At 52.7% G+C, this 17,838-nt stretch overlaps 1 protein-coding gene across 13 annotated transcripts in view; it reads left to right on the top strand.

Moving 5' to 3' along the window:
* The window catches only part of PALD1 (phosphatase domain containing paladin 1), a 142,160-nt gene that overhangs the window by 66,181 nt on the left and 58,141 nt on the right, over positions 1-17,838 (top strand). For all 13 annotated transcript variants that reach the window (XM_028481342.2, XM_028481343.2, XM_055081132.1 and 10 more), the window contains 2 exons: positions 14,184-14,397; positions 17,395-17,497. In XM_028481342.2, the coding sequence (XP_028337143.1) occupies positions 14,213-14,397; positions 17,395-17,497 (288 nt within the window). In that variant the 5' untranslated portion in view covers positions 14,184-14,212. The remainder of the gene's footprint in view (positions 1-14,183; positions 14,398-17,394; positions 17,498-17,838) is intronic.

The following is a 17,838-nucleotide window of genomic DNA, read 5'->3' on the forward strand; positions in this document are numbered from 1 at the left end:
CGTCTTGTGTTTGTGCGTGCGTGTGTGTGTGCGTGTGTGTGTGTGTGTACACATAGATACATATATGTGTATATGCCTGTGTCTTTTTTTAGGCTTATTTACCCTTGTGACTTCACTAGTCATTGCTGGACTTGGTGATATATCAAGTGTGAACTTGAAGCTTTCTAGCATCCTCTTCTTGGTATCCTATTGGGTGCGTGCGTGTGTGTGTGTGCGTGTGTGTGTGTGTGTGTGTGTGTGTGTGTGTGTGTGTGTTGGGTGTTGGGGGATGAGGCCCAGGGCAGGCAGTGGGCTGGTCTGAGCCCCTACCCTGGGTACAGACTGAAAGTTTGATGCCCCCTTCCTCTCTAACCTCCTCCCCCAGCTCTCCCCTGGCCCCAGAGTAGGGGAGCCCTGGAGCATGGTGACTTCCTCTGTGTTTGTTCTGCAGCTGAGGCAGATGTTTCCTGCAGCTGGCCACTCAGCCTCCTGCCCTATTTTTAGCTCCATTGTTACCCACCCCAGGCATCTGGCTGCCAGGGGTGTGTGAGAGGCTGTGGCCCTGGAAGGGACATTCTTCCCTGGGTTCAGCTTGTTCTCTGCCTTCTGCCGGGTCCCTGGGTTAAGCTTCCCGGTGTCTTTTGGGAAAGTGAGGGTGGCTACGGGAAAAATGGAAGAGTAGATGGATGTGTGGATGATGCAGTGCAAAGGGCCCAGGCTGCGAACCAGAGGCCTGGTTGTGTTGTTATGTCATGTAATAAACTCTCCATGCCTCAGTTTTTCCATCTGGTAAATGGCATAATAGCTTGCACTTCTGCCTTTCTCATAGGGTTGTTCTGAAGCTGAAATGAGATAGTGGATGTGAAATTTGTTTAGGAAAATGACATTAGGAACCTACAACTATTGTGGGTTCAACCCTTTGGGGGCCCCGGAGGAGCATCAGATCCAGAGTGGGGAGATGAGGCATGTACTTTCCAAACACTGGGCCAGAGGGCACAAGGTCAGGGTCGTGCGGGGTACAGGCTGCGTTTTGGCAGGTTTGGAGGGGAGGGGGACATTTCCACTGTACGTTGATGGACGGGGTGACGGGGTGAGGGTGGGGATGGTGTTCCTGGTCGTTGGACCAGGAGGGCAGAGGCATGGAGGCAGGGAAGGGCCAGACGTGTCCTGGGAGGTCCAAGCAGTAAAGGGCCTTGAGCATTTCTGGCCGGCAGCTCTGGAGCTGCTCCCTTAGGAAGGGGCCCCACGGTGGGTCTGGGGGCAAGAAGCCCAGCAACCCCCTTCCTGAGCTGGCAGCCAGCACAGCAGCTCTGCTTCTGGCTGTTTTACACACTGGACTTCCATGAAGGATTGATTTTGTGCAAAGGATTGAGCTGCTAAAGTGTAGTCCTACCCATCTTGTCCAGCTCCCTCACTTTCCAGGTGGAAATCAAGTGTGGCCCAGAGAGGGCTGTGTTGAACTTGAGGCCTCTCAGAGAGCCTGTGCTGGAGGGAAACATCTCCTGGGGCTTTTCCTACTCCACACCATAGGGCAACTGGGACCTGGCTTTGCCTGGAATGTCGGGGGTGTGGAGGGTAAATAGGGGATAATGAGGGTGGGAACGGGGGTCTTGAAGGCCAGGCAAGGGAGTCTGGACTGGAGGCCGCAGGAGTGGGAGGGATGGGGACAAATACCAGAATTGGGTCATGGTTCTTCCCAGCTCCTTAAAATGATACTTTGGGTCCCTGTGGCATTGCTGGAGGTCAGAATTGGGGTTCAAGTGTAAGTTCCCACTGGCCTTTTGGGGCCCAGTCCCTGGAAGCAGCCAGGAGAGTGTCAGCAGGGTCAGGGTCCTGGGCGTGGTGTCAGGAGACTCTAGGTTTCTGCTGACCTTGAAAATGCCCAGATACCCAGCTTCTTTGAGCACCATCACTGAGCACGTGAGCATGTCCGTATACTTTTAACCCTGCTCTCCCCAGCGCCCTCCCCCTACTCCCAATCTGAGATGGACAGGGGCTTTAGCCTCTTTCAGGCACAGAATGAATGTCCTTCCCAGAGTTGACTGGTGCCTCTACACTCCCCTCCTGCTCGTCCTTGAAAGAACCTACAGGCAGGGTCCCTCCCAGCCAGATAATACCTTCTTGTTTTCCAGGGAGTTCCCCTGCTCAGAAAGGCCCCCGAGAGGGACACAGAGAGACTCCAGATGGAGAGACTCTTGCGATTTCTCTCTACCTTTTTGGAGGAATGGAGCCCAAGGGTCTACCTACACTGTAGAACAAACATTTAGCAGCTTGGAACTTTCTAGATTTATACAGCTGGCTCGGGGAAAGCTCCTGCACACACGGCCTATCAGTTGATGGTCCTGTGACACGTGTGCGTCTCCTCAGCTGCCCCATGGACCCTGGTGGCCAGGGATAGTGTCTTCTGTATTCATGAGCCGCCGTGGCCCCAGCAAGGCTGGGCTCACAGGATCCTGGCATCAACCTGCTCGAGCAAGACCAGCAGGGAACCCAGTGTTCTACCGTGAAAGGGGAAAGAAGGAAGTTGTGCCTTGCGGTGTATGACCGTTGAGGGCCAGCCCTAAAAATGACGGAGTGCATTAGTCAGGATTAGATTTGCCTGTGAGTAATAGGAAAAGCCAAATAATAGTGGTTTACACGAGATGGAAGTTTATTCCTCTGTCCTGTCCGAGCCCAGAGTTTTGCGGTCTAGGCCTGGTGTGGTGGTTCGGCTCCACAGATTCCCGGGGTGTGGCTTCACGTGCTGGCAGTTCAAGACGGCTCTGAACTGTCAGCCATCGTGCCTGTATGTTCCAGGCAGCAGGATGGAGGAAGGGGGCAAAGGGGGCTCATAAGGAAGGATCTGGAATTTGCCAAGGGCACGTACTGCCCCTTATGTTCCATCGGCTGGAATTAGTCACCTGGCCCCAGGTAGCTGCAAGGGAGATAAGGAGTGTGGTCTTGGCCATGGGCAGCCATGTGCTCAGCTAGCTGCCCTGTCCCTCCTCTGGTTTGTTTAGTGCAAACGGAGGGAGGGAGGGGATGAAGGCATTGTGGGCATTTTGATCAAACCTGAGGATGTTCCCAGGCTGAGAAACTGGGCCAGTGGTTTGGGGGCAGCAGAGTCTCACCCAAGGAGATTTCTCAGGAGGAGGCCAGTCCTGCCTTGGGACCAGAAAGGCACAGGCCTCATGCCAGGAAGGGAAGCAGGGTCTGAGCCTGAGGGAGAAAGGCTTTCAGGGGGCTGGAGCCAGCCCCGTGGCGTGGTCAGAATGAGGGAGGTGGGCCACCCTCTTCTCAGAGGGTCGGGGTGTGCTGAGAAAGTGCTGTCCCCAGTCCAAGATCCCATATAAGCAGAGCTTCCTATCAGGCACAGCTGACCCACCATGGGGAGCTCCAGAGATGGGGGTTCCCCAGGCCTGGAAGCAGGTAACTAGGGGTGCTGGAAAGGGCCCTTTTCTTTCCTGAGGGTCCTGAATTCCAGGAACCCCCAGCCCCACTGGAGCACCTGGTAACAAGTTCCAGGGTCTCTGCTGGCCGCAGAGCATGCAGGAGCCCCCTCTCTGCCCTCTGCCTGTCAGGTGAGCCCAGAGGGAGGCTTGTTGCCCCTTCGCTGAGGGCGGGGCCTGCTGCTCCGCTTGCAGCTTCTCCCAGCCCAGGGGTCCATCTGCAGGGTGATCCCCAGCTCTGCTGCTGCCCCACTGGCCCCCACTCTCCACAGCTCCTCGGCTGGCTGCCCAGTCACTCTACCTACCTTCGTCCCACCTCCAGAGGCTTCCCCTGGTTTGCAGGCTGAAGCCCGGAACACAGGGCCCGCCTCACGGAGGCAGCCCGCCTGATGAACACATGGCACTATTTCCAAACATTCATCCACTTTCTGTTTTTAATTTTTAACCATTTTGTTTTATGTTTTTTTGGTTTAGAAAAACTAAAAACACTTCAGAAACATATAATTTAGCTGGTGAAGGTCTCCTGCAATCTCAGACCCCAGACAGCTTTATTTTTTAAAAAATTGATCTTGTCCTAATTTTAAAAAGAAGGAGGGGACTTCCCTGGTGGCGCAGTGGTTGGGAGTCTGCCTGCCAATGCAGGGGACACGGGTTCGAGCCCTGTTCCGGGAAGATCCCACATGCTGCGGAGCAGCTAAGCCCCTGTGCCACAACTGCTGAGCAGCCCCCACTCGCCACAACCAGAGAAGGCCCGCACACAGCAACGAAGACCCAGTGCAGCCAAAAATAAATAAATGTCCTCAGTGGGACAGAGCCAGGAAGGACACAGGATGGCCCCTGCTGGGAACAGCATGCAGTGGAAGGGAATGGAATGTCCCATTTTGTGACGCTCACAATGGGCTGTGGGAGTTGAGGGATGGGGGTGGGTGTGTAGTCAGTCTGGGAGAGCTTCCTGGAGGAGCTGGGCTTTAACTTCCAGGGGCGGGTAGGATGTGGGGGAGGAGGGCAGTCCAGGTGAGAAAGTGCGGGGTGGGAGCATCTTCCCCCGCACCCTCTTGTGTACACTGAGACCTGCTCCTTGATGCCGGGTGCTCGCTCTTCTGTGAGTCCTGAAAGCTGCAGATGCCCCCAGGTTATCATCTGTTCATCTCAGAAATATTTCCTGAGCATCTACTGGGACCTGGGCACTGTTCTGGTGCTGGGGCCATGGCATGGACAAATTAGGCACCGTCCTGCTCTTGGGAAGTCGGGGAAGCTGCTGCTACAGACATAATCCCATCAATGAGGCAATTAAAAAATAAAAGGAGGTCATAAGCTGGAGAAGAATTGAGGGGTGTGTGTGGACAGACAGCATCGCCAGGACCTCAGAGAGGCTTCTGAGAAAGGACGTTTGAGCCAAGACTAGGGGAAGGGGCAGCCACATGAGCAGGCTGCAGAGTGCTCCAGGTGGAGGGGTGGTGGGTAAGAAGCTTTCACGAGTAGGAGAGAGTCTGGGGTGTTGGAAGGAGGAGGAGGACGTGGCCAGTGGCTGGGGCATCATAGCAAAGGGAGGGGTGGGGGCCTGTCTGCCGGGCTGAGGGGTTTGCATGTTACAGTGTGATGGAAGGAAATGACATGACCTCCACCCGAGCGCCCTCTGCCTGTGATCGTCCGTGTTCCCGTGATAATCCTTCTATTCCTACAGTCTGGTGGGGCTTTTTGTGTCTTTGTGGTTTTTCTGTCTCTGCAACTGACTACAGCCCTTGAGGGAGGCGAGACAGGGTTTATGGCTCCCACTCTGCAGAAGAGGAAACAGCTAAGCAGGGCCAATGATGTGATTGAGGACTTTAGAGATGCTTCTGGCTGCTGCATGGAGGATGGATTGCAGGGGTCATCCATCCTTCCGGAGGGAAGGAGAGAGACTCCTGGAGGCTGCTGTAGTCACTGTAGGCAGGGGCCAGTGACCAGTGGTGGCAGAGCAGTTTGGACCGACCAGGGGTGCGAACCTGTTCATCTGTGGGTGGGCTTTCAGAGCAGTCAGAGGACTTGCCCAAGGCCCCAGAGCAGAGCTAGGCTCTCTTGGTTCTTGATTAAGACCAGAAGCAGATGGAAATCTCCCTAGGTGGCTCACCGGGCAGAGTAAAACGGGGAGACTTGTAATTCTGTGCTACTACAGTAGGGCCGCTGCTGCGGTCCAGCCCCACTCGGCCCTGTTGTTTGCCCGGGATGAGAGCCAGGGGATTGCTGAGCCCACTTATTCCCTCAGACCGTTCCTTTTATAGGCAGTGTCTGGGCACGGCCCTGGCCCTGGCCTGGGAGTGTCTGGGAGGTTTAGATCTGGTACCAGTCTGTGGTTGCAGGGAGGGGGTGTGGAGAAGGTGGGGAGAGAGTGCAGGCACAGTGGGGCCTGGGGGGATATGAAGGGCTGCCGGGGAGTCGCCCCTCCTCGCTGTGTTTGGGCTGGGTGGGTGTTGCCTTAAACACACATTCACTTATTTCATTCCCATACGATCCAATTAGGGAGGTAGAGTTATGGTCCCCAGTTTATAGTTGGGGAAACTGAGACTCAGAGAAGTTAAGCATGTGCCACACGACTAATACGTGGTAGAGATGAGAAGATCGGAATCAGCCAGATTTCGGCCTCAGAGTCCATGCTTCACATAGAGTCGAAACCACTGGTTCCCCCAACTAGGTGTGAGGGTGTTGGGCAGTTCTCACTTTCTATCTGTTAGATGGAAATGCTGCCACTGCCTTCCTGCGGTTTCCTCACTCCTCAAACAGAGGGTTTTAAGTTCTTGCCTGCAGCAGGCATTGGGCTCAACTCTGAGGACCCTGAGCTGCCGAGAGGGGCCCTCAAGGACCACGAAGGACTTGAGACGCAGCAGCACCGTCCAACAGGAGTACAGGTTTCCCCGCTATCCGAAGGTGGAGCATTTCTGTGGAAGCTGTGTTAGCTGAAATGGCATCCAGCGGAGAAACAATTACCTTAGGACAAATGCACTTGCTAACAATGCACAAAATAAGTTGGATAAAGCACAGATGCTCACCGACACAGTTCAAACCTCTGGGCTTGCTACTGAGATGCTGAGAGTGGTTCTTGGGAAGGAGCTTGGCGAGGGGTGTGCAGCCCCTGTAACGGCTCCTGCAAAACAAACGCTCAACACTATTTTTGTTTTCCCCTTTTCTTTGTGGTAAAAGCAAAATCTTCTTCAGATTTCTCTTGGTTAGCGGAAACAGTTACTAATGTAGGTCTTTCATAAAAGCAAAGTGGCATAAAGTGAACTTTCAAAAAATGGGGGATACCTGTATAAAGTGAGCCACATGTTTTTTTTAACTGAAGTATAGTGGGTTTGCATTGTTGTGTTAGTTTCACCACATGTCATTTTAACTCGCCACATAAAAAAGTAAAAAAGAAATAGGTGAACTTAATTTTAGTAACATGTATTATTTAATCCCGGTATATCAAAATATTATCATTTTGACATATAATCAACATAATAAATTGTTAATGAGATATTTCACTTTTTTTGGTACTACGTCTTCGAATCCAGTGTGTATTTTACACTTGCAGCACATCCCAGTGTGGGCCAGACACATTGCAAGGGCTCAGCAGCCAGTACAGTGGTGGTTACTGTATTGCACAGCCCAGCTCCAGAGTCTGATTGATCCCTGCCCCCACCTCTGCAGTGCATGATAACAGCTGATTTTTAAGGAGGACTCACTGATCAGGCCCTGTTCTGAGGACTTTTATAGTTACACAGTGGACCCTTGAACCACACAGGTTTGAACTGTGTGGGTCCACTTATACGTGAGTTTTTTTCAATAGATAGCTACTTCACGATCTGTGGTTGGTTGGATCCAGGTACACGGAACTGCGGGTATGGATCTTAGACTGCCCGGAGGGTCAACGCCCCTAACCCCTGTGTTGTTCAAGCGTCAACTGTATTGTTGAACCTTCATAGCAACCCCTCAGGGGAGGTACTGCTGTTGTCCCCATTTCATTGATGTGGCAACTGAGGTCCAGAGAGGTAGCTTGGCTGGGGTTGCACAGGGGGTGAGTTGTGGAGCTAAGGAGGAAGGTGTGATGAGGGGGGCGAGCTCCTCTTGTTTTTAACAGATTTATTTGGGCAAACTTCATATGACAGAATTCACCCATTTTAAGTGTACAGTTCACCACTGGCAAATGTATGTAGTTGTGTAATCACCACATTCAATACATAGAGCAATTCTATCCCCTAAAGGTGCCCTCGAGAGCCTGTGAGGTCGACTCCCCCATCCCTGACAGCCATCGATCTGCTTTCTGCCCCTGTAGTTTTGCCTTTTCTCGGATGTCATATAAATGGAGCCATACAGTTTGAAGTGTCCAGGGCCTGCTTCTTTCTCTTAGTATGATGTTTCTGAGGTTCATCCCATGTCATGTGTATATCAGTAACTTGTTCCTTTTTTTATTGCTGAGTAGTATTTCATTGTATAAATGTGCACGTTTTTCACATTTTTTTCATCTGTTCACCAGTTGATGGACATGTGAGTTGATTTTAGTTTGGGGCTACAATGAATAATGCTGCTGTGTACAAGCCTTTTTCTGGACATGGTTTCATTTCTCTTGGGTAGTTAGTTACCTGAGAGTAGAATTGCTGAGTCATACGGTAATTGTATGTTTAAATTTGTAAGAAACTACAGAGCTGTCTTCCAAAGTGGCTGTGCGATGTTACACTTAAGCACCGTGTCTCCAGTTCCTCCACAACCTTACCAACACTTGATGTTGTTGGTCTTTTAAAATTTGTCATTCTTTGGGACTTTCCTGGCAGTCCAGTGATTAAGACTCCGTGCTTCTACTGCAGAGGGTACGGGTTCAATCCCTGGTCAGGGAACTAAGATCCCACATGCCGTGCGGTGCAGCCAAAAAGAGAAAAACAAAATTGTCATTCTAGTGCATTTTGCTGATGACCTAAGATGCTGAACATCTTTTATATGCTTATTTGGCATCCTTACGTACCTTTAAATCTTTTGCCATTGTAAATTGGATTTTTGGTTAACTTAATATTGAGTTGTAAGAGTTGGCACCTCTTTTTTTGGTCGGGATTAAATGAGATAATATACGTCAAATGCTTTGCAATCAGAGGTCCACCCACTGACCCTCCTGGTGTCCCTCTGGGTCAACACTCAGGGTCACTGGCTATCTCAGGCATCCTGTTTAGACCCTCCCCTTCCTGCTCACCCAAGGTAGGCATAGGAATCACATACTTGACCAACACCCCCTGATTTGGCCAGCGGTACAATGTCTGCTCAAATCGATCTTCCTGCGCTCTCAGCAGAAGCTTCCCCTTGCCTCAGGCCAGAGTCAGCATGGCCCAGCCAGGGGGCCTGGAGTTGGGAGGCAGGAGCCCTGTGTCCCAGTTTTGTCCTTATGACCTCTTCCCTTATGACTTGGAGCTCATCACTTTCCCTCTCTGGACCTCAGTTTCCTCATCTGTAGAAAGAGAAGGTTGGACTAGGTGACCTCCAGGGGTGTAGCCAGCTCTGAATCTCTGCTTTTGGGGGCCTTGGTGACGGCCATTTGTGGAAGTTCCTGTGATCACAGCATTCCCTAAGGCAGGACTTGGGATTTTGCAAGAGGGTCTGGCGGGTGGGAATGGCAGGAGAAAGGGATGGGGCAGGGTGGTGGCTGGGTCAGGAGCAGATGTCCAGCTTTCTGCTTCAGTTGCAAGAGCCAGACTCTGCTTTGGAAAAGCCACCATTCATCTTTTCCAAGTCCATAGCGTTTGACAAGCTGGAGGTCATGGCTGCTGTTCCATGACCAGGACAGAAGACATGGGAGAGGGAGGACTGTGAGCTTTGGATTAGAGATGGGGAAACTGAGACCAGAATGGTGATGATTCACTTCTACCAAGAATCATATGAAAAGAACTGGACTTGGGCTCCTGCGATGTTTAGGTCCGGGGCCTTAGGAATCAGCTGTTGAACCTCTTGTCTGTCATCCCCACTCTAGGACCCAGGATGGTTGTCTGCAGCATCCCCTTGGCTTGAATACAGCCATTGACGGGAGGCTCACTGCTCCGGCAAGCTGGACATTTATGCTGTAGCATCAGGCAGTTAGTTGATGACTTGGAGCTAATATTCCAGCTCCTGAAGTTTGATTCTTCTTGGAGAAATGAGGTCACCTCTCTGTGAAAGATTCCATAGGGTGGTTTCTTTTCTCTCGGGACTGACTGCTGTGTGATTGTCCAGAGGCAGGAGGGTGGCATGTCCATGTGTGGCACTTTCTCAAATGCTGTTGTAACTGCAGCCCAGATGATTCTGTGGCTTCTTAGCTGGTCACTGAGAACTTTTGTGGGTGAAATGGGGCCTGGAGTCGTCGCTCCCTGCATGGGAGACTGTGCGTCTCTCTGCCCCACTAGGAGGTCGTGTCTAGGTGCCGTGGCAGAGAGTGGAGTGGATGGGGGTCCCTAAGGTCCCTGAGTGGCGGTCAAGCAGGTCCAAGAGGGAGAGAAGAGTGTGTGGGGTGTTCTTGCTGTCAGGGTCAGCTGTGAATAGGCAGGGAGGCAAGCTTATGCTGCCACTTAGCAAAGGCCAGCTGTCCTCACCTGAAATGGACACAGTGAGGCCTGAACCTTATAGGATAGTGTGTAGGGGGCACTATATGTTGTAAAGCACCCAGCATGGTGCCTGGCACTTAGTAGGTGCTTTGAAATGTTAACAAACAGAAGCAAAGGAGAAACGTGGAAGGGGCCTGTATTTGGTGGGGCATGGTGTTCCCTTAAAGCAGTGGTTCCCTTTTTTATTTGCCAAGAGGCCCTGTAGCAGAATGGCAGAAGCTCACAGATCCCTTCTTGGAATGATGTTTTTAAATGCACAAATTAAATATTTGGGATTACAGAGGGAGTAAATTTTATTGAGAGTGCTATCAAAATACTAAAAACCGGGCTTCCCTGGTGGCGCAGTGGTTGAGAATCCGCCTGCCGATGCAGGGGACGCGGGTTCGTGCCCCGGTCTGGGAAGATCCCACATGCCGCGGAGCGGCTGGGCCTGTGAGCCGTGGCCGCTGAGCCTGCGCGTCCGGAGCCTGTGCTCCGCAACGGGAGAGGCCACAACAGTGAGAGGCCCGCGTACCACCAAAAAATAAAAATAAAAAAAATTAAAAAAAAAATAAAAATACTAAAAACCAAACTTGTGATGTAGTAATACGTGTCCTTAGATATTCTTGCGTTAACAAGATAATCCATTAAGTGAGTTAAGGTTAAATTTTATTTTTTTAAAGACACACCAGCGTCAAGGCTGCTGTTGCTTGGCTTTGATGGGGACATTCATCTGGGGTGTGCCTTTGAGGGCATGTGGCCAGCATGATGGACATGCAGGCATTTGCGATTGGTTCGATGGTCCCAAGTGTGGAGAACCCCATTTTGCAAATGGCATGGCAGCTTCTTTACAGCTGGCTTCGTAAGGTGAGGCTAGGCTTCTCGCTTGGATCATCACATTCTCCACGCTTGTTGAGTGAAAGGCGGTTGTGAGAATCTGGATCCTGCTCTGGGGGATCAAGACCACCAGGCGCAGAGTTGCCCAGAGTTGGCCGGTCCTGTCACCCGAGATCTGGGGGGCAGGGGACCCAGGTCTGATAATTACAGTGGTGTGAAGGGAGTGATGAGCGCAAGCCGTGTTTCCAGATACCTGCACGGCTGCTGTGTGATGTGAAAACGTCTCTGAGCTCAGTGGTGACTATGTCCTGGGCTTTGCGACACAGCAGGAGTGGCCTTCACTTGTGGTTAAGGAGATGTTAGCTTTTAGTTAGAAGTTAGGAAAATAAGGCCTAATTGTTTGCAAAACCATCCAGGCTCATAGACCACCCCCCATCTTACTATCTAGTCTCATCCTAGTCCACCCCGATTCTCCCCTCAGCAGAGGTTTGAGCACTAGGGACCCCACCTACATGTCTGCCCTTACTGACCCCTGGCCCTGGCAGTGGACAGCAGTGGTATCACCACTAGGACTGCCAATCTTAGGAGCCAGATCCATTTGGAAGGGGCCTTCAGACTGTCCCATCCTTCACTGTCATTTTATGGCTGGGGCCGCTGAGGCCCAGAGGGGAGAAGTAAGTTGCCCAAGGCCCCACAGCATGTGGCCAGAAGGATGAAGGGTCCTTTGCTGGCGAGGCTCGCTCTAGGTGGGGTGGAGAGGCTTCAGGGGGAGAGTTGCAGAGTGAGAAGCCTGGGAATCCCAGGGTTTCCCCCTCCTCTAGACATTTTGGAGACAGGTCAACTTTCAGACGATACGGTCTTTCCCCCACTCCTGCAGCTGTGTACATCTGTATTGTCTCCGGGCTGTCCTTATAGGGACTGACTGGGGCCTGTCACCGCCTGTGGAGCCCTCGAGAGACGAAGAAGGCAGGAGCTGGAGCTTTGCGGGAGGCACGGGGCAGGCGAGATGGAGGTGCCAGGCCTGGCCCAGCCCCGTGGGAGCAGGGCCCAGCCTTGGCCTGGCAGCTGTAGCCAGCTGTTGCCTCCTGCAGGCCCTTCCCATGTCCTGTCCGTCACTCCCTCCTTTGGGACAGCCTCCCTCCCGTTCTTGGAGGAGGCTGTCCCCACCCATACCTCCTTGGCCCAGGCTGCTGAGAGGGGTCTGGGGAAAGTTGGTGAGCCATGTTGGGGGCCTGCTGTGGCAGGCGAAGCGGAGAGAAGGTTCCGGCTCTTCTGACGGTCATCTGAGGGTCCACTGTGGAGCCCTCACCCGCTCTGAGTGCCTGTGTTTCTGTTTGGAAACAGAGGCTCATTCCTCCACCTTCTACCAAGAAAAAAGAAAAAGAGAGAGATTGTACCGGGTGTGGAGAGTCGTGATGAGGCTCTTACAAAAACATTCGGTTAGCGTGTTAGCAGAGTTGTCACACAGCTGCTGGGAGTTGTCAAGGGTGACAAGGCTGGGCCAGAGAGAGGTGGGGAACCCTTTCCAGACTGGAGAGGGAGAGGGGGTGCTTGGGCATGCTGGGAGGGATGGAATGAGTAGCCATTCTGTCTAGGTGGCTCTGGGGAGGCGGAGCCTGAGGGCACAGAGAGGGGAGGCCCTGGGAGCGCCCGCCTTGGGACCAGGAGCTCTGACTCAGGATCTGGGAGGGGAGAGGGCGCAGTGAGCTCAGCCTTCAGACCGACCTGCTGCCCTGGTTTCATGCCGACCCCTGACCCCACCATCCACTGCCTGAGGTGCCGCTGCTGCTTATGAGAGGGTGTGGGCGGAGCGTGGATGGTGGGGGACAGGTAGTCCCCGCTGCCTGAGGGGGAACAGCTCATGCCAGGCTGAGGGCAGCTTGGGGAGCGGAGGGGAGTCGTCAGGTTCTAAAGGCTGCTTATTGCCTCTGTGTTCTCAGAGGGGAAGTATCTCAGGGTGCAGGTCGGGGGTGGGGGCTGGCCGGGCAGGTTGCTCCCTCCCTCTCCTGATCCTGGTCTGTCAGTGCCACATGGGGCCAGCTGCTGCTGGGCTCTCAGAAAGTTCTTTGAGCCTCTGTCTCCCACGTCTGTCGCCCCCTCTCTTGGGTATGTGTGGAATTCCCAGCCCCTTCCCTTCCCAGCGGGCCTGGTTCTTGGACGCCTGCGCCAGTCCTCCCCACACCCTCTACCAGCTCTTAGCAGCTCTCCTGGCCTGCTTCCCCAGCCATTCTTTTTATTTGTTTTAAATAGATTTTATTACCCAGTGTTCAGAGGAGAAAAATCAGAAAACGCAGATAAGGAAAAAGGAGAAAATAAAAATTGTCTATAATCTCATCACCAGGTGATGACTCGGGTTAGCATCTTGATGTGCCTCCTCCCGGATTTTTCTCCTGCTACATGTTCATGCATTAAAATGAGATTATAGCCTGTACTTGCTTTGCAGCCTGCTCCTTCCATTCCTGTTTCCTAGATATCTTTCCACAGCCGTCAATAAGATATTTTTAAGGCTGTTTAACATTCCACCTTAGAGATACCCCATAATTTATTCAGCAAATCCTGTTGCAGGCTGTTTCCAGTGTTTTGTTACTATAAGTAACATTACGATCAACAAAACACCCTTGTAGCCCACTGCTTATGTGTGTCCTTAACTATCAATATTTCCCTAGGAGGGAGCCCTGTGAGAGGAATTTTGGGAGTCCGCGAGGATGCTGGCATGCCGGATGTTGGGCAAAAGCATTGGCTGTTGCGATGTTGATGGTGTTGAGGTTATTGATGTAGAGTTCAGGGGCCTGGTGCTTTTGTTGAACCCTTGATCTGCTGAGAACTCACCCAGTCTGGACTTCCCTGGCCTCATTTTGTGACATTCACGGCTAGAATATCCTCCTGCGTCCTGTTCCCATCCAAATCCTTCAAATCTGTCTCCAGACTTCCCTCTGCCTCTGCCTCTGGTTCTCCCTCTGGTGACTGGCCTCCTCCTTCTCCCAGTCTAGAGGGCGTGGCCTCCATGTGGACTGACCCAATTACTTGGAGCCCTAGGTCCTGCCCTGATGGGGATGGTTAACCCTTTCCTAACTGTCTTATCTTCACTAGGGGAGTGTAAGCTGTAAGGGGTCAGGGGGCTACATCTTCTTGACTCTCCCTGTCCATAACTCCCCCCAAGGCAGCAGCAGGGGGCCAGGCACACAGTAGGTGCTCTGCGAACATGTGCTTTGCTGGGCACCGGCGTGGAGGCAGCAAACCCACCCTCTGTCTCCAACTGCAGGGTGAGCTGGCCCTCTCCTGGGCCTCAGACTGTGTATCTGTTCACAGGGTAGGGATGGTGGGTGGGCTGGGTCCCTTCCTGCTGTGGCTTTTCACACCCTCTCCTTGACCTCTTACCCCACAGGTCTTGGGTCCTGAGGCCGCCGGCAGACTATGGGTACAACGGCCAGCACAGCCCAGCAGACAGTCTCAGCCAGCGCCCCCTTTGAGGGCCTCCAGAACGGCGGCACGATGGACGGTCGGCACTCACTCAGTGTCCACTCCTTCCAGACCACGGGCTTGCACAACAGTAAGGCCAAGTCCATCATCCCCAACAAGGTGGCCCCCGTCGTGATCACGTGAGTGGCAGGACGAGTGTGACCATGTCCCCTGAAGACATGGCTGGGGGGAGCTGCCTGGAGGGGTGGTGGCATACAGCACTTAACGTCTCCAAACTGCTTTCATAGATGAAGATACTGAGGCCCAGAGAGGTTAAGCAGTTTGTCTGGAGTCACACAGGAAGTGGGTGGCAGAGCCGGTGTCTGTCGCGGGTCTCTTAGCCCATTTTACTTACCATGTCACAGTGCCAGGGAGTGTGGAGAGGGAAGAGTGGCTGGGGGAGGGGGGACACCCTTTTGAGAGTAATTTTTGGCTGATGTTTTCAAAGGAATTTATATTCTTAGATGCATAAAATGTAGATTATTCTCCCCCACCCCCCAAACCTGTAATTATGGTTCGAAACTGAGGTTAACACCGGGCCATTAAAGGGCCTTGGGCTGAAAAAGCTGGAAGCTGTTGGTCAACTCTCCTAATTAGGCCCTTCAAGGACATTCCCAGAGGGGGCTGAGGGTTTGTTCTGGCCCCATATTTTGAGAGACCTGGACACACTGCATGCGTCATGTGGGCCCAGGGAAGGAGTGGGTGCTGGGAGCCTGAGGCCACGGAGACAGAAGGGGCATTGGATGCGTCTCCTGGTGAGTCAGGAAGCCTTGTCTTACATCTTAGCTGCCCACCAAGCTTCCCTGCCTCTGGACCCCTCCAGGATGGAGGAAGTGGGACATGATGAGCTAAGAATTAAATGTGTTCCACGCAGAGACGTTTGGCAGAGAGTTAGAAGATGGGACCTTCTGTATAAGGAAACCTGAGGAGTGGGAATGATAAATCCGGCCTGCTGCCTTTGGGGCCTGACAGGAAAATTGTAGTCATAATACGTTACTGTGCTCATGATAAGGGGAGGAAAAGAGATGTTAAATAAAAGGGACTTGAGGGCTTCCCTGGGGGCTCAGTGGTTAAGAATCTGCCTGCCAATGCAGGGGACATGGGTTCGAGCCCTGGTCCGGGAAGATCCCACATGCCGCGGAGCAACTAAGCCTGTGCGCCACAGCTACTGAGCCTGCGCTCTAGAGCCCGCGAGCCATAACTACTGAAGCCCATGTGCCACAAGTACTTAAGCCCACGTGCCTAGAGCCCGTGCTCCTCAACAAGAGAGGCCATTACAATGAGAAGCCCGTGCACCACAACGAAGAGCAGCCCCCGCTCACCGCAACTAGAGAAAGTCTGCGTGAAGCAATGAAGACCCAACACAGCCAGCAATAAAAAAAATAAAATAAATTTATTAAAAAAAGAAAGAAGGGACTTGATATATAGTCTTTTGACTAGCAGATGACAAAACTAGGTTCGGGTCTTGAGCACAGTGTTGGAACCTCGTGTCCTGGGCCTGGCTCTGCCCCGTCCTGCTCTGTGACCATGGGCAGATACTTTTCCCTCTTGAGGCCTCAGTTTCCTTATCAGGATATGTGGGGATGACATTCAAAATATTTAATCTTGGTGTGGCTCAGGACAGTCACCGGTCTGCTGCAAAAATCCACTGTAGTGAGACTGTGTGCTCCCTGGAGCCAGCCGTGACCCAGTGATCCTTGGGTTGTAACCTGTTTGAGGTTCAAGGGACCTTAGAAGATCATCCAGTACAGCGGTTGGCAAACGGTATCCTTCAGGCCCATCTCCTGTTGAGTTCGTTGGGACACTGCCACTCCCGCTCATTTGCATATTATCAGCAGACGCTTAAGGCTGCAACGCCAGAGTTGAGTAGTTGCAGCTGACTTCGTGGCCCACAAAGCCTAAAGTATTTACTATCTGGTCCTTTATAGGAAAGGTTTGCTCCCTCCTGATCTGATAGCTATTAGATCAGATGTGAAAACTGATCTAGACACAGAAACTGAGTCTCAGGAGGCAGAAGGGTTTGCTCGCCACAGGTCCTGTGTGATGGAGGCAGAGCTGGCCGAGGGAGCCCGGGTCTCTGGACTCCTGTCTGTGCTCCCCACCCCAGTCATTCCCCCACCCTGCCTTTCCTTTTGTAAAGAGGCTCAGACCCCAGATCATGAGCTCTGGGAGGCTGTGTCTTATTCATTTGTTATAATCAGCACAGAAACTTGTTGGGTCTTGAGTGCACAGCACTCCTCCTGGTTTAGCATCTACAGAAAGCTGTGGGTTTTGTTTGAAATGGCCCTGTGTGGAGGTAGAACTACTGCTATTAATTGTAGTTAGATTACTAAACGATCACAGTCTTCGATCACAGTCTTCGAGGCACTGGGCTAAGTACTTACTTCATTAGCGCAATGTCTTCTCACAGCAGCCCTTAGGAGGTTGCAATTACTGGAAACGGAGCTATATAGCAAGTAACTCCAAAGCCGTGGAGTTACTGAGCAGTGGAGTTGGAGTCATACCCAGGCCACATGGCCCCAAAGCCTGGGTCCAGAACCACTGCGGTGTGCTAGGGGGTTGTCATTGTGGGGGTGTTCTCAGAGACAATCTGATGGAGGGACCGTCTGGGATGGTCCTTGTTAAGCCTTGTTTAAGGAGGCCTTAAACAAGACAGAAGCTTCTCTCTACACAAAAGTCCAGGAGGTACTCCAGGCTGATGTGGCTGCTCCATGATCAATCAGGCTCCTCCTCTCTTGTTGCCCCACCATCATCAGCATCTACTTCCTGCCGTCATTTCTGGTTGCTAGACAGGGAGAAGGAGGGAAGGGTAGAGGACAAACATCTTCTCTTGAAGGGGATGGCCCAGAAGTTGCACACATCACTTCTCCTCACATCCCATTGGCCCAAACTGAATCACATGATCACACTAGCTGCAAGGGAGGCTGCGACATGTAGTCTTCAGCTGGATGTCCCAGTCACAATTCCAGGGTACTATTGCTGAGGAAGAAGGAGAGAGTGGCTATTGGGGGACAGTGGGAAGCCTCTATCATAAATGCGTGGGTGGGATGGGGTGGCCCTGCCATAGGCCTGGTGAGGGTGGAGCGGATACTGGCTGCGGAGGTTGCCTGACTCAGTCTCCATTCTGCCCCTGGCAGATACAACTGCAAGGAGGAGTTCCAGATCCACGATGAACTGCTCAAAGCCCATTACACGCTGGGCCGGCTCTCAGATGCCACCCCAGAGCACTACCTGGTGCAGGTGAGGTTGGGCCTGTCCCTCTCTCCCCCTTGTGGCCTCTCCCACCCTCTTGTCCTCCTTCCTCACAGGCTCCCTTCCTAATCTCCTCCTGCTTTCCACACTGTCCCCCTTCTCTGCTTCACTGCCTCACCCCACCCTCTGGGGTCCTGGTCCCACTTCCTCTCGCCCCCTGGTTTCCTGGGCTCCGTTCCTCCTGCCTGTGGAGCCCCCTGCTCTTCTGTCCTCTTCTTTCCCCTTCTGTCCCCTGCCTGGCCCCAGCCTGCCCACACCTCTCTCTCGGAGCACCAGGGAGAACAGAGAAGGGAGCCTGAAGGACCTGGGACCCCAGACGGCTCCCTCCA

The sequence above is a fragment of the Physeter macrocephalus genome, chromosome 20 (genome assembly GCF_002837175.3).
Source record: "Physeter macrocephalus isolate SW-GA chromosome 20, ASM283717v5, whole genome shotgun sequence".
NCBI classification, from domain to species: Eukaryota; Metazoa; Chordata; class Mammalia; order Artiodactyla; family Physeteridae; genus Physeter; species Physeter macrocephalus.